The following is a 21804-nucleotide window of genomic DNA, read 5'->3' as shown; positions in this document are numbered from 1 at the left end:
TGGTAACTGTGTATTTGTGTCTACAGTCTGCTCCTGTTAATGTCTCCCTAATGTCAACTCCCAGTTCATGGATTACTAACAGTACTTTTGTCTATTACTATTGAAGACTTTATTGAATTCGTTATAGTCATGTGTCAGTTGTAGGCTGTGTTGTGTTTGACCTAAAGCGTGTTTCCTTTGAAAAGGTGCACCAGCTGTATCAACCAACTCTCATGTTGTATGTCTTCCTTTCTGTTTACTGTCATTCCTTTTTCTAGCTACATATACCATGTTGCTAATGGGTAAAGGTAACCTGCCATTGCTCTAAACACTCATGCTAGGTACCAGCATGCTAGCGCATTAGAAAGAGCTTGTTTTTTTTTTTATTATTATTATTCAGAATAGTGATGGAAAGACCCACATCAGTGAGACTCTCCCTGTGCCCTCGTAACTTTGACTTTGTGGAGTCTTAGTGGCCTCCTTGTACTCCTGAGCCCTTTCCCTCCCAGTAGCGCCCCCTGTAGGTAGGTAGGCAGGCTGTGTGCTGCTGCCTGTCCCGCTGGGCTCTGAGCATGCTCTGACCTCTCGCACTGTCCTGACCAGGCAAGCGGGGCCGACGCAGTAGTGCGGGATCTCTAGACAGCAACATGGACGTAAGTATCCGGCCGCACCGTCCCGGGGGAGAGGGCAGGGGGCGCTGTTGCACTGTAAAACTGGCAAACTGCTGCAGTGTTTCCATTTTAGGGTTGTTTTTTGGGGTTTTTTTGGAGGCGGGGTTATTATTGTTAGCATGTTGCTTTGTAGTGAAGTCAACTTTACTCCCTGCATGTGTTCCTGACGACAGAGCTCATCTCCTCCTCTTCCTCCCCTCCTCCTCTTCCTCCTTCTTCCCATTGGTCCCTCCTGCATTTAGCATAAAGCAGCTAGCTTGTGCAGTTTCCTGCCCTGCAGGCGGAGCCTGAGCATGTGGGCATGGCTTTGCTTTGTTTGTGGTGTGGTCTCAGTGTTTGCGGTGATGCGGCTCGCACGTGGCTTCAGTGCAAGTGGGTGCCGCCCTGTCGTAATGCTCAAAGGGTTCAATGCTTCATCTTCCTGACCTTGACTGATGCCTTCCTCTTCCTCTCTGACCCAAGACATCCCTTTAGTCTTTACTGCACACAGAGTAGAAATATGGCAATATTTTCTTCTCCTCCACTTTACACTTTTACCCACATGCTACTGCAGAATTGCAGAAAGCAGCTTATAACAATTATCAGCGCTGGCCCGCCACAGACGTCTTTGCCTCTTTCAGCATTTGCATGGTGTGTGTGACCTTCCGGTGTGTTCTGTTCTGCTCAGAGCCGAGGCCACAGTACTGCTGACATTGTGCTGCCGTAATGCGACGCCTCGGTTTAGTGATGTTAACAAATGCCATGGAAACTGTAAGCTCCTGAAGTCCAATTTGTGTTGCACTGATTATAAATTCATTGGCACTTTGTTATGGTCCCTGTTCAATGATTGTTGCTAAAGGCACCACTGGAAAAAAAAAAAAAACGTAGACCCCCTGACCCGTGTTCTGGCAGACGTAACTGTGCAAACGCCTTCAGATGAACAGAACGCACTACAGAAGGGGTGACGGTTGAGCTCCAGTTCTCTACATGGGGCGTATCCAACAGGACCTCAGCCCTGCAGGGCCTGGTGTCCTGATTTAAGACCCCTAATCTTCATCCTCAGCCTGCTGCAGAGTCACCAGCTGGGAATGTTGGAGCAGGGAACCCAGTAAACCCTGCTGGGCTGTGTGGCCCTCTATGACCTTGGTGTGTGGTTGTGCTCACGCCTGTGTGTTCAGGAGGGATGTGTGGCCTGCTGTTCTGTCCTGTTCTGTCCTGTTCTGTCCTGCTCTGTCCTGCTCTGTCCTGCTCTGACATGGGCGCTGTCTGTTCATCTCTCTGCAGGGCTCCGTCATTAGTAGTCCGCACATGAGGCGTCGGGCGGCTTCCAGTCGAGACTGCCCCACCCGTCAGCAGTCCCTCCCCAACTCCTCCTCACTGCTGGGTTCGATCTTCGGCACAAAGCGGGGCAAGGCAGCGCCGGTGCCCCCCCAGCCTCCGCACCCCTCCCACCCCACCCTGATCTCCCACACGCCCCACCCGTCCAACCTGCACCACACCGCCCGGGAGGGTGTGTCTGGCGTGGCGGAAACACAGGCCCAGATACACTCGCACCACACCCAGTACTGCCACGTACCACAAAACCCACCTCCCTATCACCATCACCATCACTACCACCCGCCTGCCCACGTGCAGCATCCGCCCCACCAGTACCACGCCCCCCCTGGCCCCTCCTCCTCCTCCTCTCACAGCCACTCACACACAGCGCACGGCCATGGGCCACACCCCCAGCACCCGTCACACGCCACCCACTCCCAGCATCAGCACGCCTCACACCACCACGGCCAGGTCCCGCCCGGCCCGGCTGCCTCCGGAAGCACCAAGCCCAAACACAGCGGGATCAGCACAGTGGTGTGAGGCCCGCCCCACATCCAGGCCCTCTGCCCCAGCCCCTCAGCCTGCCCTTAGCTGAGGGGTGGGGTTTGGGGCGGGTTTGGGGTGGGGTTTGGGGCGGGGTTTGAATGCACCATGGCAGACTCTCTCCAGCTGCCATGTGAAAGATTGTGATTCTGCAACAGAAACTGGTTGGGGAGTGAAGACAGAGGGCCTGGTTCCTCCTGTCTCCTCCGGGGAGAGGGAGGGGACGTCCTGTGTAGCACTGGCCTCCACGCCCACGCTCCGATTGGCCTGCTCGGCCCGGTGGGACTCCTCCTCTGTCGTCCCATTCACCGCAGGTCACCGCTCGAGCTGAACACACCCCTGGCGAAGCTGCTCTTTCTCTTCCGGGTCGACCTGTACACTCTATTTTGTCTTAACGCCTGGGTGTGTGTCCAGCCCCCACGACGAAAACAAAGACGATACAGAGGAAGGAGCATGCACAAAGACCATGACCACTGTTTAATCTTGTACGTAACTGCTTGTGGAACGTTTGAAAATATCCTGCTTGCTAGTCTGGAGAAAGAAAAGTCTTGGTAGAACAGATAGGCCTAGAATCGGTGTGGTTTAAACATGACAGTCCAAGATCTAGCCATGAATAGAGTGGATCACAGAAACATAGGTGTTCCAATATTTAATGTAGCTGTAGACCACAGTTCTCTGTGAAATAGATAACAGTCTTTAATGTGCCAATTATTTAAAAATACAATTACTGAGTTAGTCAAAAATACTTTGTGTATGTTGTGCATATAGTATTTTGTAAAATAATAATAATAATATCAACAGTTAATATTATTGTTATAGAACAAAATGCGTGACAGGCATCAGATGAAAATCTCGGTATTATACTCTCAAAGTAGAAGACCTAGTTTCGCTATTGTAAAACTCAGTCAAACGCTTTCGAATCGGAGAACAAGTGAATAACCTTGAACTCTGGCTGCCTTTGAAAACAGAACTGTTTGGTAGGTTCAAGAATGCACATACAGAATCTTCTGACCCGGCAGAACTGTGTTTACTGCAGCCAATAGGAATCTGCTTACAGCTTACCAATCAGGAGGGAGAGGAAAGGATGAGGAGGGAGGGGCAGGGAGCCTAGCTGAGCTTTGAGCTAGAGCATCAACCTCCTTAGACCTCAACTCGTCAGGCCTGGCCTCTAGTGCACCGCGGTTTTATTTTTTTAACTATTTTTTTAGAGATAAATAAAACATTATGAAATAACTGTACATTTGAAGATGTTTATGGTAGAGCTGATTTGATTGATTTGATGGAGGCTATTTTGGAAATAGAAACCTGTGTTTTGCTCAAGGGGTTTTAGACCTTGACTTTGGGGTTCAGGGAGGCATGTATACTTCAGAGTTGTTCTCCCACATTTCAAGGAGTTTGTTGCCGTGACTTGAGGTTTTCTCAGCGGGCTGAGGGTGTGTGCTCCTTTTGTGTTCTGTGTGTGCTGCCCCTAGTGGCCACACACGCATACAGCACAGACTGAAGCAGACTTGCTTCAAATGGGGTGGGGGGTGTTTGAAACCTTTTTTCCTTCATCTGTTGAGAATGCCTTTTACTTCTACAAACATGGATACGGACTATCCACTGGGGGCGATGACACAGCAGATACTGAGCTATGTGTTTTTTTTTTCAAAATATCCAGAAGAACGGAGGTTTTATCTAGATTTTACACATATCTTGACTGTTTTTCTTTCTTAATGCAGTGTGTTGTGTGTATTGTGGAAGGAAGCAGTCATGATATGAGCTGAGTAGTGCTGTGGTAGCTCAGATACAGACATTCAGAATGGCACTTGTCTCTTTTGTAAGTATTCACTTATGTACAGAAACTACGGCCTAGGGTTGTTCTATTTGAGACCATCAACAGTGAAGAGGTTTGCTTTGCAAGCATCATTTCCTTTCTGTTTGTTCCATTTCTTTCTGATTGGTTCATTTGTTGTTATTATTTCTGTCTTTTTTGTACTTATTGTATGTGCAATATGTATGTTTTTGTTTTGTAAATTAACAGTTGCGATCTAGTAGCTGATATTTTTTTATTATATAATTGTCATCATTTTAACCCCATCACACTGCCCTCAGTCACTCTGTTCTAGCAACTTGCAGTGAGGAATACCAACTAAATTACTCTTGCATGTAACATTATATTGTAAGGACATTCTCTAAATATCGTATATTCCCAGAAATAATATCAGTGTTACAGTTGACTGTTGTTGAAATTTAAGTGATGATAAACATTAAAAGAATGTAGACTTCTCTTTATGCGACTTTGTTCCTATGGAAGTCTTATTTTGTCTTATTTTAAGCTAGAAGAGATTCAGCTAGATATAAAGGGACTAGAAACAGCTGTAGTGCACACTGTGTATCTAAGCTTTAAATCAGACCATGCTTGTCAGCTACTGTATAGACCTTCTATTATTCTACTATATTTTAAATATTCCTATAGGTCATTAGTGGTGGTCAACATGAGATGTGATTATAGCAAAGCACAAGTCACTCTCTACATTAATATTTTTATTGTTAGTGGAGCAAAGTTTTCTTGTTGCTCTGAGATCTGGGTTCAGTTTGGAATTTGCACAGTAGAACACCAATCACAGATAGACCTATTTTGGTTTTGTGCAGAAAAAATTTCGCAAGCCATGCCACAATGAACATATGATGATAAGTACAACAGATTATACCTCTAATGCAGTTCAAAGCATTATCGAAATACATTCATTTTGGATATATATATATATATATATATATATATATATATATATATATATATATATATATATATATATATATATATATATATATATAATGCATATATAATGAGAGAGATACAATCCATCAAGCATCTCTGTTTTCTTTGAAAATTTTGTTTAAAGCGATGATTTAACATTTCAGTTCAGCAGAGTTTACAGCAGACGTGTTGTAGTGCTTGTTTTGTCCAGAACAGGGTGGTTAACTCAGAAACATATAATGCATTGCATGCATTCAATTCCTGTCACCTCTGGTTGACCTGTAAGATAAATTAAACATAAATATGTACTTAGCTTTGTTTTGTTCTGTTGATTTGTTCCTTCGTTTGTTTGAGATGTTGCCTTGAATTTGCATTTTACACTGTTTTGCTGCCAATCAGCATGTATTATCCTTATTTATCCCTTGTTAAAAAAATGCACATCGCCATTACACTTACACTTGCATCTCAGTTAATTAGAATATCAAAACGTTAATTTATTTCAGTAATTCACTACAAAAGTGAAGCACATATATATATTCATTATAAACAGAATTATGTATTTTAAATGTTTATTTCTGTTAATGCTGATAATTATGGCTTATAGCCAATGAAAACACAAAAGCCATTATCTCAGAAAATTCGAATATTTTATAAAACCAACTGAAAAATGGTTTAATTCAGAAATGTTGGCCTACTGAAAAGTATGTACAATAAATGCACTCAGTACTTGTTTGGGGCTCCTTTTGCATTTACTGTATCAGTGCGGTGTGACATGGAGGCGATCAGACTGTGGCACTGCTGAGGTGTTATGGAAGCCAAGGTTGTTTTTGATAGCAGCCTTCAGCTCATCTACATTGTTGGTTCTGGTGTCTCTCATCTTCCACTTAACAATATCCCATAGATTCTCTATGGGGTTTAGGTCAGGTGAGTTTTGCTAGTGTTTTGTGTTCATTCTTCTAATTTTCTGAGATAATGACTTTTGAGTTTTCATTGGCTGTAAGCCATAATCAACATTTACAGAAATAAACACTTGAAATTGGTAACTTTGTCATGAATCTATATAATATATGCATTTCACTTTTTGTATTGAATTACTGAATAGATTAACTTTTTGATGATATTCTAATTTATTGAGATACATCTGTATGTGTTTGCTTGTGTGCGTGCATATGTGCGCGGGTGTGCACCTGTCTGACAAAGATTGTCACTGTATGTCCAGTGTGAGGAAAATGAGCATAGTTTAGACATATAGCAAGGAATTTGTGAGTATATTTAAAGAGCGACAGTGTAAGATAGGATACCTCTCATTTGTACATAGTCTGTATTATTAGTACTGTCAGCCACTACATTAAAGATACATACCTCTCATTTTCTTTGACGTTACTTATTACATTGGTGCGCAATAAAATGATTTGGGTTTGGTAGCAATAGCGTGTCGTGGGCCTCAAAAGCAGCTACAGATCTGTTTCTGAAGAAACGCATCACATTTCATAATTACCAGGAGAGGAGAACTTTCATGATGCTTTAGTTTTGGACTAGATCACGAGGACCTACTTATTTAAATCTGTGTGACCACGTGGAGAAAACATTCTGTGTCTGCAATAATAAGTTTACTTTTTGTAATGTTCATTTTACATGCAAACGCGTACATCAAACAAGGACTTTTAATCAGAGTTGTATAATCCAGGTTCAGGAAGTAAAAGTCCTCACCAGGATTGCTAGATTTCTAATTAGTGCAATCCAGGTAAAATGAGTGGAATCAACACAATCCAGGAAGCCTGAGCAAACTCCTGGTGAGGATTTTTACTTTCTGAACCTGGATTATACAACTCTGCTTTTAATTATAAAACATACTAGCGTTTCTCAACCTGCAGGACACAAGCCAACGCCGCAGGGGTCTGAATACTCGCGAGGTTGTCAGTACCGGTGCCGCTTACTCGACATTCACAAAAATGATGTGTCACGGCACGCCTCGTTTAGGGGGACCTGAGGGTACAAGGATGTTGGGACAGGTGCACTGAAACCGCGCTAAAGATGTGTTTCCTCCGTGGTTATAATCAAATAATATACAAACAATCATCATACAAACAAAGTCTCAGTAACGATAGCTGTTCCAATGTCTTACGATACAGTGTGAATGATACAGATCAATAAAGGGCAGCTTGGATGATGTAATACCATGGCGGCATTTTTATCAGAACATCCTTTTTTATTTCTTAATTTCGGTGTAAACATTTAGACTACACAGAAGCAAACACCACCACTCCACTGAGTTTGTACTACACATTAAAGACAGAAAGATGCATTTATATTACAAATGCAATAAAGATTTGCAAAAACATCCACAGCACAAATGATTTATGTATCTTTAAAAAACAGCAGAAACCCAAGGAACTGCTTCACAGACACGACAGATCACAGGTTCCCCTTGCCCCAGTTGCCCCAGGCGAGCACGCAGAGTAAATGAATCAAGGACCTGATTTCCAAAGGGTAAAATAGTTGAGCCAGTAAATGTCAGGGGCTCGTGGGTCAAAATATATAATGCAACAATATAACTGAAAATCTACTCAACTACTACTTGGACTCTGTGGACAGCCCCACCCCTATCTCCCCCATCAACCCCCCCCCCATCACCCCCATCTCCTCTCTCACCCCCATCTCCTCTCTCACCCCCATCACCCCCATGTCCCCTCTCACCCCCATCCCCCCCCCCCCATCACCCCCATCCCCCCCATCACCCCCATCACCCCCATCACCAGTGCTTTATTCTGGGACACTGAGGTTAATTTGTGCCGTTCAGTGAGATTGTATTTAAAGCCTAAAGCTTTCCCGGTCTGTACAGTATTATTTTCGGATCAGTCATAAGTCATCTTAGATTTATCGCGGAAAAGCCGAGGATACATGAGTGCTTGAAGGAATAATGTGTGTTTACCTGATCACTACAGAAAATAGCCCTAGCAGTCTTTTTGACAAACTACATCGGCCAGGTTCTGGGTCAGAGCCTTCAGATCAACGAGTAGTCTGCTAGAGACCAGACCTGATCATTCATAGCTTGATACCAGTAGCTAGAAGACATTGACAAACGTATCTTAATAATCCTTGTGAAAAAACGGTCGTATTCTTTAAAGATATAGTGTAATCCTACTGCTTAAGGAACTAATAGAGAAACAATTACGTAAGTGAGTTTCCGTTATTCGACATCAATCACAGAAAAGAACAGTCAGCTACTGACCATGCAAAGACATTGGTAATGGCAAAAGGGCACGTAGTGTTTCGTTTGTCTGACAAGATTTCTGTAATAACAGCTTTGTGACCACGCAGCCGTTGTCAGTATAAATTGCTCCATCATTTACAAAAAGGTGCAGCTGAAGTAGAATTGGAGACCCCAGATTTAAGCCTTTCGTTTTAAGCCTACAAGTATTTAAGAGGTTAATACATTTGTTTCACAGTACTGTGGGCCAAAGCTCTCGTCGGTGAAATGCTGCCCCCTAGTGACAAGAAACCTACCTGCACCGACGTACGGTCGTGTCGTCATCTCTGTGCGCCGAAAATAGGTGAAAGGTATTCCTGCAAGAACACCGACAAGCGTGCGTTAGCGTGCGTGTTTAGGTATTTTGCTGGAAAGGCGAGTTTTTCTGTTTGAAAATGAATCTCAATAGAATATTTGTTTGGTCAAAGTCCGTGAAGCTCGGGAGAACTTTGCTTTCTGTAGGAGCGCGACAGACAGATAAAGGGCTGTCAGTTCAACCACACCGATATGTCAGGTCGAGTACGAGGAGTTTAGCGTACGCCAAAGATCTGTTCCTTGGCAAACTCAACAAGGTAAACACATCAAATCAAATTCGGATGCTGGGGAAATAAACCACCCTACTGGATAGATTTCTAGTCATGCCCTTACAGTTCGTCTGTCCTGACGCGTCTGTAGCTTAAGTAAGTTAAATGTCGTGGCAGCTGTAATCCATAACGGTGCGGTTGATGGTCAGTGGTCGTGTTTAACTTCTGCACTTCTCTGTATAGAATGAAGTATTTCCCTATCCGGAAATTAGTAATGAGGAATTGGAAGAGATCAATCAGTTCGTTCCGCCAGTTGAGAAGTTTTTCAGAGAAGAAGGTGAGTTTAGCGAACAAGTCCGAGGACAGACCCTGTTTTAAAACCAATTCACGATTGTCATGAACCGCGATAGCCCTCCCGTCCTAAACGGTCAGGTATAGGGTGACCAGATTCCAATTTACCAGATGTGGGACAAAGATGTGGGACAAACTATGTTTGTGTGGGACAATGTGGGACACCAATGCATCGAGATAAAATAGTGTGTAATTTATTTTTTTAAATAATAAATTAAACATCTCTATTCTGCCCCTTTAGCACATAAAACTGCAAATAATAATGTGTTTATATATATAAATAAATGAAACTTAATAAAAATTAAAAAAATAAATTCTGACCTGTATGATAGGGAGTGTTTCACAGTGTGGTAAACGCTAGTTCAGCTGCTGTTACTTTATCTACCCTTGAATCTAGTTTGGGTTTTAGCAGGAACGTATGCATAGACTGCGAAGTCTCCTTTTGAGCTACACGTTTTTTGTGAGTGTCGCATTGTCTGTGTCTTTTCACATCATATTCACTTCCGTGTGAAACGGAAAAATGACTCAAACAAACGTCACAAAAAACTTTACAAGAGTCACCTTGCACTGGTTTCACTCAGGGGTAAATAGTTTCCCAGTCTCTGTTATAGCTACATTTTCGTTTTTTAGATCGAGTCCTGTTTTCCTCCCTGTCCTCCATAGCTGTATGTAGGTGCTGTTCTGACCTGGGGTGGGTTTCCCGAAACGTTCGTAGCGCTAAGTACTTCTTAACCTCGTACGTTTCATACGAGGTTACGAAGTACTTAGCACTACGAACATTTCGGGAAACCCACCCCTGATTTGCACTGGTTTGTGTTGGTGGGCGTGCCCTACCTGCATTCAGCCCGCCCCGCCCCTGATGACAGCCATCACCGCTTTTCCCACACACACAGACATTGATAAAAATAAAAAAAACACGCATTTCAAAACCGGAGTCTGGCAGGCTATAACAATGCGGGACAATGTCTCAATTTGCGGGACACGTGAAAAGTAATGAAATAGCGGGACTGTCCCGCACAAAGCGGGACATCTGGTCACCCTAGTCAGGTAAGGTGATGCTGACTCTCTCTCTCTTAAAGTTGATTCAAAGAAGATCGACGAAGAAGCTACAATCCCCGAGACAACGCTGAACGGCCTGAAGGCGCTCGGCCTGTTCGGCATCCAGGTGCCCGAGGAGTACGGTAAACCTTTACTACCCTCGTCTTCTGCACAATTAAACAACCGAAGAAGCGCCTGACCCAATACGGAGCTGACGAGAGGTTGAAGTTGGGTCTGAAGTCGTCGTTGTTTTCACAGGGGGCCTTGGTCTCTCAAATACAATGTATGCCAGATTAGGAGAGATCACGTCCCTTGATGGAGCCATTGCCGTCACGCTGGCTGCACACCAGGCCATTGGGTTGAAGGTGAGCACCGCCTCTGAGGGTGATCTTTAAGACCCACACATACATAAAGTCTTCAGTAGTAAACAGCAAGTCCAGTCACCTCCATCTACCACTACTAGAAGCATTTGGATGACTGGCAACCTTCATAGTCGCTGTTCAGATCTTCTCAAGTAGCACAATTAGCAAGTCAGGATGCAGCACAAATAATGTACCAAACTAAGTCGGTATATGGGCTATATTGTGGGTTTCAGCATAATGAGTTGTTTGCTGCGTGCCACTGAGCTCCTGGTGGTGTCGTCTTAGGGGATCCTAATGGCTGGAACAGAGCAGCAAAAGGCGAAGTATCTGCCCCGCCTGGCCTCGGGGGAACACATAGCTGCCTTCTGTCTCACCGAACCCGAGAGGTACGAGCTGCATCCCCACACACCAGCCACTCCCTACTGTCCCTTGATCTCTGATGCCACTCCCACTTTGCCTATGAGCCCTGAAGCCACTCCTACTGTCCCCATGAGCCCTAAACAGGGTACCCGCGGGTCCTTAAAAAGTCTTAAAATGTCTTAAATTTAGTTTTCCATATTCAAGGCCTAAAAATGTCTTAAAATGTCTGGAATTTTATGAGGGGAGGCATTAAATTATTATAAGTGTGTGTTGTTCAGTTGTTCTGGTGCGATGTGAACTTTGCCGAATCTAGCGCTAGGACCATGCAGAAAATAACCGCTCCGGGGTCCTAGTGCTAGATTCCTAGCGTTGGAGTATATGGCCTCAACAACGTCAACAATTTTCGTTCCCACTGTCCCCTTGATCTTTGAAGCCACTCCCACTTTGCCCATGAGCCCTAAAGACAGTGTGTGTCATCGTCTGTTGCTTTGTGTTGTAGCGGGAGTGATGCTGCATCGATTCAGACCCGGGCGACGCTCACGGATGATGGGAAGCACTTTATACTCAATGGCTCAAAGGTTTGGATTGGTTTGGATTGGCGTAGTGCTTACTAAGAGAGAATAAGTAGCATTTCTGTCCAGAGATGGTTGGGGATGGGTGTCCTGGTGAAATATTTGGTAGTACATTTTTTTGCACAATTTTGGCAGGCATGTTTACAGTCAGCACAACAGTAACTTCTGTTTTTAAGATTTGGATCTCCAACGGCGGCTGGGCGGACATTATGACAGTGTTTGCCAAGACGGAGGTGCTGGACAAGGATGGGCAAAAGAAAGACAAGATCACTGCGTTCATCGTGGAGAGGACATTCGGCGGGGTCAGCAACGGCAAAGCAGAAGACAAGCTGGGGATCCGGGGATCCAACAGTGAGCTCACACACACACACACACACACACACACACACACACACACACACACACACACACACACAAACATATACACATGCACATGCAGGCACATGCCCACACTCACACTCATTCACTCTCTCCCACACACACAAACACACACATTCACACATTCACACACACACACTCACACACACACACACTCACACACACACACACACACACACACACACACACACACACACACACACACACACACACACACACACACACACACACACACACACACACTGTGAATTGTGTTCACCAGTCATGTGAGCTGTGTGCTGATTTGGTTTTGTATTTTAGCCTGTGAGGTGACGTTTGAAGACACGAAGGTCCCAGTAGAGAACGTGATTGGTGAGGTTGGCGGAGGGTTTAAGGTAACTCCATTACCACACATCTGATTGGCCATTCTACAGCTGTTGAAGTGACTGCTGTGTTCAACAGTGCTTAATATTTCCTGTTCCTTTTGTGTTTGTGTGTGTGTGTGTGTGTGTGTGTGTGTGTGTGTGTGTGTCCAGATTGCCATGAACATCCTGAACAGTGGGAGGTTCAGTATGGGCAGCGCTTGTGCAGGGATGATCAAGAAGCTGATTGGTACAGATGCGTTCATAACAAACACAAACACACCAGGCCTGGATACACATTAACCACAGTCACACACATTAACCACAGTCACACACATTAACCACAGTCACACATATTAACCACAGTCACACACATTAACCACAGTCACACTGTCCTGCAGAGATGACGGCGGAGTATGCAGGCACCAGGAAACAGTTCAACAAGAGGCTCACTGAATTTGGAATGATTCAGGTTTGGTTCCGAGGAGTGTGGTGGGTTTGGGGCGTGGTGGGATGGGTTTGTGGCGGCGGTTATTGCTGAACTTCCTGTGGTGGTGTTCTTTTTGGCGCAGGAGAAGTTTGCAATCATGGCCCAGAATGCCTTTGTAATGGAAAGCATGGCGTACCTGACAGCGGGGATGATGGACCGTCCCGGGGTTCCTGACTGCTCCGTGGAGGCGGCGATGGTGAAGGTTGGTGTTCCTGCGCCCCGGAGGAACACATGGAGACTGCACTTTTAATGTTAGCCCTCTCTCTTCGGTGGGGGAGCTGTCAGCCAATCACGCTGCCCCAGGAACCCTTGCTCGTCTTTGTGCAGGTGTTCAGCTCTGAGGGGGCGTGGGTGTGCGTTAGCGAAGCCCTGCAGGTGCTCGGTGGTGTGGGATACACCAAGAACTACCCCCTCGAGCGCTACCTCAGAGACTGTCGCATCCTGCAGATTTTTGAGGTGATTTTGGAAAGATTTTTGAATAATGATATAGAAACACTTCTGTATTTCAACCATATATGACATTGTAGCTTATAAAGCATTATTTAAGCTGTATTAATATTTACAAATTTTATAGTCATTTATCTGAATAAACAAACGGTGTGGTATTTTGGTAGAGGTAGTATCTTTTAAAAATTGCCAAAGTATTTGCCTTCTACTAAAATATTAAACATTCTACACATTGACCCCTAGAGGGCATGATTCCTATCTTTTGTGCAATAGAAAAAGATGCTTGATGAAGGACTTCATATAATTTTCCTTCTTGTTCACATGTATTTTTTATGCTTTTAGGGCACCAATGAGATCCTGAGGATGTACATAGCTCTCACAGGAATGCAATATGCCGGCAAAATACTAACGGGAAAAATAAAGTATGTGTAAACTGTAAATATATATGTATTTATGCTGGGTGTTTGCACCAAGAAGGCAGCGTGTTAAACTTGTGCACGTGGCGCCCCCTGCAGGGAGATGAAGTCGGGGAGCGTGGGTGTGGCATTTGAGATGCTGGGAAAGAAACTGAAAGACTCTCTTGGGAAGAACAAAGACCAGGGCCTCACTGGCAAAGACGGTGTGGTGCACCCAAGTTTAGCGGTACACGCCCTCCCCTCCACACTCACGTTTTCATACAAACAATCCTTGTTTTATTCATGGTATATGTGACTGTACAGAATATATATATATATATATATATATATATATATATATATATATATATGTATATGTATATATATATATATATATATATATTTATCCTATTTATACTTTAGTGTGTTTTGCAGTGAAGTTATGGCCTCTTTGGTAATGTATATATGCAGTAGACATGCAGTCACAGATGCTGTACACAATCTGTCCTGAAGTGTATGTTGTTGGCCTAACCATGTTATATTAGCATCCACCACGTTTGCTACGCACCAGAGCTCTGCATAGTTCGGCAGTGGTTACCTCGTTATTGGGGGGAGAGGATTCCCTTACATCTAGTGATGGAGTCGTGCGCAAGAATCTAAGCGATGTCACTGGGGTAGCCAATGATGTCATACTGTCCTCCACGCAGGAGAGCGCTGACATGTTGGAGCAGAATGTGTCTCTCTTCGGTTCCACCGTGGAGAGCCTGCTGTACAGATACGGAAAGGTAGGTCCTTCCCACAAGCCTCTGAACCGTCCCACGCGTGTCGGCCTCCCCACCCAGGCACACTGTGGCCAGTGCAGAAGGTCTCGTGCCAAAGCAGACCGCACTTTCCTGCTCTTTTTTTTTTTTTTTTTTTTGCTGGGCGTTCGATCCTCATTTCTCGTAGCGTTGTGCTTTCCGGGCTGTTTGGAGCTTTATGTAGATTGCTTCCTCTGCACATTTCTCAAATACTTCTAGAAAAAAAACTGTGTGCTATTGGTTTAATGTCCCAGAGTGTGCTGGTGGTTGCCATAGCGAGGTGCAGGGTAATTAGAGTGGGCCTGTTGAGCACTGCTGGGACCTCCCATCTGCTCCCCTCTTTCCTGTTGCACTGAGGTAATGTACAAGCTCATGTGGGAGACAGCTGTCCTGAACACACACACACACACACACACACACACACACACTCTCTCTCTCTCACATAGAGACTGATTAACAGCCATGCTGTTGTAATCAGAGTTGGACTGGAGTTCTAGATAGAACTCAGATTTCCGAGTACCGTTTCCCTGTCTAGCTTAACCACATTTCATCTTCATTTTTATGCAAGGGAAACTTTTAAATGGAATACATTTTCTGTGCTCCAACATCTGTATGGAGAACAGCAAGATCAAACGGGTGCATGAAGACATGCCTGCACTACATCTCACTCTGGCGTGCTTTACTTGAGATGGACAAAATCACAAACACTTGTTATTTGGTAGTTCAACAAGCGCACACATGTAGTTGATTGCTTGATTGGAGTCCCTGGCTAGCAAGGCATGTTCTTTTTTATTTTTATTTATTTTATATACAATGCATCAAATGGAGGGCTACCTGCTTCTCATAATAGATATTTTGTTGTGCTAACGAGTCATCATGCTAATGAGCGGTTATGTGCTGTGTCTTCACCTTTTGTGTATTTCAGACGATCGTGGAGGAGCAGCTTGTGTTGAAGCGTGTGGCCGATGCGCTGATCAACATCTACGCCATGACAGCGGTCCTGTCCCGCGCTAGCCGATCCATCAGCATCGGCCTGCGTGACCATGACCACGAGGTCTTGTCCTGTATCTAAGTATACCTCAGCCAATCTTCACCCTGCTGTCTCATTGTCCTGTATCTAAGTATACATCAGCTAATCTTCACCCTGCCGTCTCATTGTCCTGTATCTAAGTATACCTCAGCCAATCTTCACCCTGCCGTCTCATTGTCCTGTATCTAAGTATACCTCAGCCAATCTTTACCCTGCCGTCTCAAACAGTAAGCTTTACTTCAATACACTGCATCCAAACTTTACCAGTGTATTTTAAACAATAAGATTAACTTCAAAGTATCTCAGTTAAGCATCTCTTTGCTATCTCAGACAAGATTTGGACCTTATATATCAAACAAACCTGAACCTGCTTTTAAAACCACACTCTCTTAAAACCTGTTTTACTAGGGTCAAAAGGTTAATAGTAGTCGAGGCTTTTCACCCAGTTCTCCAGCACAAGGCCCTTTCTGTTTAACAGCACCTACCAGCGGAAACACAAAGTGCTGGATGGCCGCGTAGATGAACGAATAAAGGACGGCAGACTGGAATAGAGGAGTGACCAAAGGGTGGAGATGAAGGTCTATTTCTTAGAACGCTACGCTAAGGAAAAGCTACGATGGTTCTTCTCAAAGTGAATAGTGGTGCAGCCACCCTGTGCTTGTGAAGTCTCTGGAGGGACGTCGAACTTGGACGAAATCGGCCGTTCCCTCTTTCTTCGGTTTTGTTCAAAGAACAGGGATTTTTCAATGGACTTATTTTCATGTATTTCTGTGTGGTTAACAGCCTTTTTAAATTCATGTAACACCTGAATTCTTACTGTTGATTTCATTATGAAAAGGGTGACGTCCTGAAAACGTGCTAATGCTTATTTTGCATAGAACAGGGAAAAAGAATGATTCTACACTTATCTGAATGGTCTTGATGAATCTGTTCATGCTGCAGGTGCTGCTGGCCAACACTTTCTGCAAGGAAACGTACTTCAAAAACAACTACTGGCTGATTCAGGTGCAGAAAGGTGAGTGAAACACAACGTGGCTGGGAGCTCCTCACCTCCACCCAGAATCCACCGTTCCACGCCTACCAACACACCAATGCTTGTTTGCTCTCTTTGTACTGTTTCAATTATCCCTCGCCGACTTTGTTCTGGCTGAGAGGCCCACCATGGTTCTTTGGATTCATGTGTGCTGCTCATTTTTGTCAGTACTGCAGAGCAGATGCTGTCAGTAACTGCACATCTTCCACTGCAGGCGCCCCCGAGAACAACGACTCCAACATAAAGAAGATCGGCCAGGCAGTCCTGGAAAAGCGAGCGTATACCTGCTCACATCCCCTTGACAGAACGTACTAAGATGGATTGTGTAGGGTCAGGTGATCATTTTCTTGCATTCTGATTGGGTGTTAGGCTAGAGTCCTTGGCCCTTATTGGAAGACGAGTTTGATTAGCACGGAGCCGCAGAAAGAGTAGCTTCAGTATAAGTTCAAAATGTTTGATGGTCATGTGATTCATGTAGCTTTCAGATAGTTCTAGTTGACAGATAGAGACAAGACTAGAATTTTGGTCATTTATAAATAACAATTGCATTTACAATATTTAAATAGTGCTTGCGTATATATAAATGTGTTGTAAAGTAAGAATTGCTAATATTGAACAACATGGGATATGATTTGGTCCGTGTTTACATAAATGCCCAATACACATGTAATTTGATCCCCACCAAAAAACAATGTCAATCATAGATTTTAAAAATAAAAATGGGGGAGGGGTCCATTGGAGTGAACAGAGTTGACCGTTCTATCTCTTAACAATACTGGACATGGTCAGTGTTAGAAGAGCTTGGTCTGATCTCACTCCGTCCACCACAGTGTACTTCAGTGAGACTCCATCACACTTTTTAGGATTGTTTACATACATAAAGTGACAAAGTACCTTTACTTACATTTTACTGTATAATTAAAAAATCTTTTATGAGTTCTAAGCTGGCTGATTTTAATTTAGTTTTATTTTACAAGCTTCCATACAAGACCACCAAAGAGCGTGGCAGCTCAGACGTTATAGGTGGGCCAGGGCCGTCTACCGAACAGCCTTTGTAATGCACGATTCTCAGTGGTGGATTGTCGTTTCTTTGATATGTCGTCTGCACTGGGTGTAGGATGGAGTTTCGTGTGTCTGAGGAGGTTTCTGGAAGACGTGCAAACACTTCTCCTCAGCTGTGAGAGGCAGAGCAGCTTGCCTGTGTTGAAAGGAGTGTGGCCTCCAGGAACATCTGTAGAAAGCAGACAGACAGATGGGAATTTAACGGCGTTGTGTTTTGCTTCTTCTCTGCAATCTGAGCAGCTTTGAGGAGATGTGATTTACTCTCTAGCATCTAACTCGAAGTCAATGGAGATTTTTTTTCTGCTTTTCTTTAGCTCCTCTCCAAAGCTGCCCTGAAGTAGAGGCTGGTATCTAAAGAACAGCTTTCCTCACCCAAGGTGGCACTGCCTGTATTGCCCGATAGCTGATGTGGGGCTGTATCCTCTCTCTGCCCTCGCTGTGCTGTACCAGTCAGTGTTCTGTGATGCAGGAATCGTTTTTAATTATTATTTTATTTTATCTATTAAATCTTGTACAGTAGTACACCATTTATACTTGAAAAATTTTGTTAATAGACTTAATAATAGTCAAACTGTAATTTGTAAAGTCTGTAAAATGTTGCAACAATAAAAAGTGTGTGTGTGTAAAACTTGGAAAGATTAAATGCATCTTTCTTTAACCATTTACTTTAATCTTTTCCATACTCTTCAGAGAGATTTTCATGGGCTTGTCCTTCAGCAGGTCATGTAGTTTATCCAAACCCACTCTTCTCATATGGCACTTGAACTCTGGGATGCGGCCACTGGCCAGACAGTTTTTATCAGGCAAAACCTTCTTCAGCCATCTGGCGTACTGAGCATGTGCAGTCTGCAGTTGCTCCTGCCGCAGGGCCTCTCCTGGAGGGGGAGGGGAGGGGGTGTGGGCCACCAGATCAATCAGACCAATCAGACTTCTCCTCTGGGCAAGAAGGACCATCCCATTCCCATTAGCTGGGTTCTACCTGCAAGGTGGATGGAGAATGGTGGGACTGGGCCGAAAGCAGCAGGTGGTTTGGAGTAAAGCTCAAAGTCCTCATGCCGTTGGTTCCATGGCCACGTGCACCTATTCAGGGTGGGCCACAGCGTATTCCCATGGAGAATATTCTCTCTCCAGGGCTGTTTGTGGAGCGCATAAAATAAGACACAGCATTTATACATATGCATTTGCAATATTAAGATTCATATAACTTCAAGAGTGTCCGTGACAGAAACCTCTGGTGAGAATAAGTGCAAGTTGTCTTCTGTCATACATATGTTCTGAAAGTCACATATTTGGGAGGTTGCCTTATGTTCCTTTGGGGCCAATAAATTACAGACCCTGAGCCTGATCTACAGCCACCGCCCCGGAGAGGCCGGGTTTCCTGGTTAACCCCGAACAGCTATCAATCAGTTGGCATTAGCCATGTCACATTACAGGCAACCAAATACCCACTTAAGCTCAGAGCGTCTTTAAAGAGGTGGGCCTGGTAGGGAAACGGCACTAAAAGAATCTTGCGCAAGCACTCAGGAATGCTGGTAAGGCTGATGCCACCTCCCGTGGAACGTGGCACGTGTGAAACCTGACCCTTGTGGGGGGTGGGGGTGAAGGTGGATGTGCATCGACGTGACCGCACCTTTCTGAGCTCCTCCACCCGAGCTTCATCTGGCTGCTTGGGGTGTCTGTTGGACTCTTGGCTGCTCTTGAAGCCCGGGTAGACAAAGCCAACACTGGTGCGCCAGGCAGCACGAGACCTGGACTTTGAGGCTTTTTGTGCTGCCTCAACATCCACTGGAGCCACCGTGAAGGAGTGGTAATGCTGGTTATAGGTGAACCTGCGTGATGGCTCCTGGAACAGATCATACGTGTGTGAAACAAGCATGAACTCCTACAACATCTACCACTATCAACAGATGTAAGTAGAATATCCTTAGATCATTCTCATTTGGTTGAGGTTTTCCAATGGGGTTTATCCATTTTACTCTCATAGCAGTATCAGAGCTGGGAGGATAATCCTGGATGAAAATTCAGTAACTCCTGGTGAAGGGTGAGGCGTTTTGGTTTGTACTGGTTTCCATGCGGCTCTCCCGAGCTGACCTTTGCCATCTCCTTACGCAGGAGTTCCTGGGCTCTGACAGTGCAGTTCATGGTCTGAACACTGTAGTTGTGGGCAGGTCGACTACCGCTCACTTCTGCCACCATCACCACGTTTTGTTTGGTCTTCTGTAGAATACTGCTCGCCTTCTGGACTCTCTCAATATTGGTCTGAAACAAAGGATCACGTCAAAGATCCTGTCTAGACATCACCTACCATCTACCATCACCAAGTACCATCAACTTTTTCCTTTTGATCACTCATACCTGAACAAAGTCTTTTGCATAAAACACCTGTTGCTGTTTCCACGCCATGTACTCCGTGTTGGAGTTGTTGAGAGGTGTGTGTGCCTTCCTCTGGGGAACTTGGTGACAGGACCGTTCCTGGGAATCTTTGCTCTGTCCCATGAATCCATCCAGCCCTCTACTGGGAACCAGTCCAAACTCCTGCCCCAAGCTAAGAACCATCATGGCTGAAGGGAACAGGTTGTTTTGCACTACTTCTTCAAGTGTCTTAACCTGGCAGAGGTGGTTTATTCTAGACCAGGAGAAACAATTAGGCCACAATTATGAATTCACCCTAAAACGGTAAACAACCTTCCCATTAACTGCCCATTTTTAATTACTTTAAATTTAAGTTACGAGCTCTCCACTGGAGGAGTCATACTACTAGCATACATTCTACAAATTCTGCAATTCATTCTGCTCTAATCTCTGAAGGTAGGATCCAAGTTGTTCTAGATAAAAATATCTACTGCTTTTATTTATTTTAAGGGTGTGAACTGGACCTTAAAATGGCCTGAAGACAGTCTTGGGGCATTAGATCTCTGATATACACCAGTGGCTCCTTCACGATCCTCGCCAGTGGCTCATGGAGGTGAACGGGAGTCAACCCCACGTCCAGAATGTCGTACAGCCTCTCAGAGAAGCTGAGGCTGGAGTTGTAAAGAACAGTGACCTGCTTCTCTGCATCCTCGTTCAACCTATAAAATGCCACATTAGTCTACAGACTCCTGAAAGGAATAATGTGTCTTCAGACGAGTTGCAAATAAACCAAGCAGCATTGTCTTACATTATTGGTACTGTTTCCCAGAGCTTTTTGATTGCTTGTTCTAGTCCCTCCAGAACAAAAAGGTGTAGAGTCTTATCCACCATATGAAACCCTGTCAGAACATTCAGATTCTGGTGTACTCTGTCTTTGGAATTCATTCTGTAACCACACAGGACTCTCCAAGCCATTTCCTCTGTGTGAGCGTCCAGTTGGAAAGCCTTCGCATTGACTCGTAAAATCTCCGACCTCAGCGTATTGAGGACAGGAACATCGTTGCATTTGAATATGTAAATGATTCGGCCAAAGGGAAGGTGTCCTCCACTTTTAAGGAGATCAGGATCCAGTGGTCGTGCTATCTCCACCTGCACTTTCAGGGTAGAGTTGGCTTCTATGTAACGGCCCATAGGCATAGAGTCGCCCCAGTGTCTCTCCAGAGTAGATGCTGTCTCCACTTCATTCATGCCTCCACCTAGCCATGACCCTGCACAGGAACGTCTTACTGGTAAAATGAGATTTAAACACTTCTGCCCATGGAGGAGATCAGAAAGATTCAGTTTGGCAATGCCATATGGTTCAGGCAGTTTTTGTTTCTCCCTAAATGGATTGTGGGTAGTGCATTTGTTTGTGACTAGAACCACACTAGCTAGCTTGTCATCGTTGGGCTCTGTGCCAAAAATCGCTGGACTTGCGGGAGGGTTTTCCACTTTCCTGTCACGGTCGTGGACTTCGATTTCTACTGCTGTACCCCTGAGGATCTGGACGAGATCTGCGGCACTCAGCAAACCGGTGAAGATCACGTTCACGTCTCTGAAGTAGACGTTGGAACCATGCTGTTGACCTTTAGTCTTGTGCAGGGGCATGTTGGGGAAACTGTACTGGCAGTACACAGGCAGACACTTCTGCTGTGGATGCAGAGAACAGAAATCATGTCATTTTATGATTTTTCAGTCTGTTCATAATGTTTCTTTCTTAACTTACCATTTCATCCTAAAATCTTAAGCAG

At 44.6% G+C, this 21804-nt stretch overlaps 3 protein-coding genes across 10 annotated transcripts in view; 2 read left to right on the top strand and 1 right to left on the bottom strand.

The window, feature by feature from the left end:
- iqsec1b (IQ motif and Sec7 domain ArfGEF 1b) overlaps positions 1-6597 on the top strand; it is a 144931-nt gene extending 138334 nt beyond the window's left edge. The window contains 2 exon segments of the mRNA XM_077007651.1: positions 583-632; positions 1914-6597. Of these exon segments, the coding sequence (XP_076863766.1) occupies positions 583-632; positions 1914-2486 (623 nt within the window). The 3' untranslated portion in view covers positions 2487-6597.
- Positions 6598-8762: 2165 nt separating this feature from the next.
- Positions 8763-18292, top strand: acad9 (acyl-CoA dehydrogenase family, member 9). Of its 5 annotated transcripts, none has more exons than XM_077007620.1 (19): positions 8763-9051; positions 9247-9340; positions 10434-10535; positions 10651-10757; positions 11040-11140; positions 11614-11692; positions 11863-12037; positions 12365-12438; positions 12580-12655; positions 12807-12877; positions 12978-13097; positions 13223-13351; positions 13685-13764; positions 13858-13984; positions 14445-14522; positions 15463-15591; positions 16510-16582; positions 16815-16935; positions 17718-18292. In XM_077007620.1, exons 1-18 carry the CDS (start codon positions 8875-8877, stop codon positions 16913-16915), a joined length of 1893 nt encoding a protein of 630 aa, XP_076863735.1. In that variant the 5' UTR covers positions 8763-8874; the 3' UTR covers positions 16916-16935; positions 17718-18292. The 5 variants fall into 5 exon arrangements, with proteins under 5 accessions (XP_076863735.1, XP_076863744.1, XP_076863726.1 ...); XM_077007629.1 differs by having other exon boundaries at positions 16815-16925; positions 17977-18291; XM_077007611.1 differs by having other exon boundaries at positions 16815-16930; positions 17977-18291.
- Positions 17087-21804, bottom strand: part of cfap92 (cilia and flagella associated protein 92 (putative)) — an 11126-nt gene continuing 6408 nt past the window's right edge. For all 4 annotated transcript variants that reach the window (XM_077007558.1, XM_077007549.1, XM_077007567.1 and 1 more), the window contains 9 exons: positions 20823-21703; positions 20539-20733; positions 20018-20288; positions 19754-19921; positions 19293-19505; positions 18642-18795; positions 18329-18537; positions 18035-18120; positions 17087-17831 (listed from right to left, as the gene is read on the bottom strand). In XM_077007558.1, the coding sequence (XP_076863673.1) occupies positions 17669-17831; positions 18035-18120; positions 18329-18537; positions 18642-18795; positions 19293-19505; positions 19754-19921; positions 20018-20288; positions 20539-20733; positions 20823-21703 (2340 nt within the window). In that variant the 3' untranslated portion in view covers positions 17087-17668. The remainder of the gene's footprint in view (positions 17832-18034; positions 18121-18328; positions 18538-18641; positions 18796-19292; positions 19506-19753; positions 19922-20017; positions 20289-20538; positions 20734-20822; positions 21704-21804) is intronic.

The sequence above is a fragment of the Brachyhypopomus gauderio genome, chromosome 1, assembly GCF_052324685.1.
Source record: "Brachyhypopomus gauderio isolate BG-103 chromosome 1, BGAUD_0.2, whole genome shotgun sequence".
NCBI classification, from domain to species: Eukaryota; Metazoa; Chordata; class Actinopteri; order Gymnotiformes; family Hypopomidae; genus Brachyhypopomus; species Brachyhypopomus gauderio.
The sequence above is the reverse complement of the archived record's forward strand: the minus strand, read 5'-3'. Positions and strand labels throughout refer to the sequence as shown.

What these genes read in the sequence shown, in the direction of transcription:
- acad9 (XM_077007620.1), top strand. Translation starts at nt 8,875, where the DNA reads ATGAATCTCAATAGAATATTTGTTTGGTCAAAGTCCGTGAAGCTCGGG. An exon ending in CCAGGTGCCCGAGGAGTACG is followed by an intron (nt 10,536 to 10,650) that starts GTAAACCTTTAC and finishes TTGTTTTCACAG; the next exon opens with GGGGCCTTGGTCTCTCAAAT. An exon ending in ACCAGGCCATTGGGTTGAAG is followed by an intron (nt 10,758 to 11,039) that starts GTGAGCACCGCC and finishes GTGTCGTCTTAG; the next exon opens with GGGATCCTAATGGCTGGAAC.